This window comes from Camelina sativa, chromosome 16, assembly GCF_000633955.1.
Source record: "Camelina sativa cultivar DH55 chromosome 16, Cs, whole genome shotgun sequence".
NCBI lineage: Eukaryota > Viridiplantae > Streptophyta > Magnoliopsida > Brassicales > Brassicaceae > Camelina > Camelina sativa.
In genome coordinates, this window is record NC_025700.1 from 24,763,602 (window position 1) to 24,764,551 (window position 950).

At 38.4% G+C, this 950-nt stretch overlaps 1 protein-coding gene across 1 annotated transcript in view; it reads left to right on the forward strand.

Moving 5' to 3' along the window:
* The window catches only part of LOC104754010 (nucleobase-ascorbate transporter 3-like), a 2,391-nt gene extending 1,441 nt beyond the window's left edge, over window positions 1-950 (forward strand). Inside the window, exons 5-7 of the mRNA XM_010476173.2 lie at window positions 2-15; window positions 108-268; window positions 570-950. Coding sequence (XP_010474475.1) covers window positions 2-15; window positions 108-268; window positions 570-788 — 394 coding nt within the window. The 3' untranslated portion in view covers window positions 789-950. The remainder of the gene's footprint in view (window position 1; window positions 16-107; window positions 269-569) is intronic.

Sequence of the window (950 nt, forward strand, 5' to 3'; positions counted from 1 at the left end):
TACTTGGAATTGTTGGTGAGTCATGTTGTATATGAATCTACACTTGCCAATTTCTAGCTAAAGTAAGGGCTACTACTACTAATACTATTGTTATGTGATTGGCCCAGTTGCTGTTGGAATATCTTTTATACAGTTCACTGACACCAATTCGATGAGAAACATGTATGTCGTCGGTGTCTCTCTCTTCTTAAGTCTTTCGATCGCCCAGTACTTTTTTTCCAACACGACAAGAGCAGGATATGGACCGGTTCGAACAGCCGGTGGATGGGTAAGCCTCTCAGTGATCTATTGGTCTAATGACAACTGTTTAAAACACCAGTTTATGTTTTTGCAATTCTGTGTGATTTTTTCTTAAAAAGTAGTTTGGATTGTTAAAAGATGGTAATGTTTTTTGAAGTACTTTTGCAACGTGTAAATGCAAAGATCACACTAAGCACAAAAGCACAGTGACTAACAAACAATTATTGATCGTATAAAGTTCCATTAACTGTATCATGTAAAGTTTACAATACTTATACTATATGATGTTTATATTTCCTAATACAGTTTTGTGGTAACTTGTGGTGCAGTTCAACGATATACTTAACACATTCTTTGCTTCGGCTCCATTGGTGGCGATCATTCTGGCGACCATACTAGATAACACATTGGAAGCTGACCATGCTATTAATGAAAGAGGTATCCCATGGTGGAAGCCTTTCCAGCACAGGAAAGGCGACAGCAGGAACGAGGAGTTCTACAGTATGCCCCTTAGAATCAACGAGTACATGCCGACACGGTTCCTCTAAAGGCTGCTCCGTGAAGGTTTCTTCTGTATGTGGAAATGTAAGATATGTGCAGATCATGTAGCTTCACAAGGTCAAAATTTAATCCAAGGAATGCAAATGAAACATAAGGCTTTCGATGGAGAAAGCTATTTTGTTAACTGTCATGTTACCCAATTATATGCT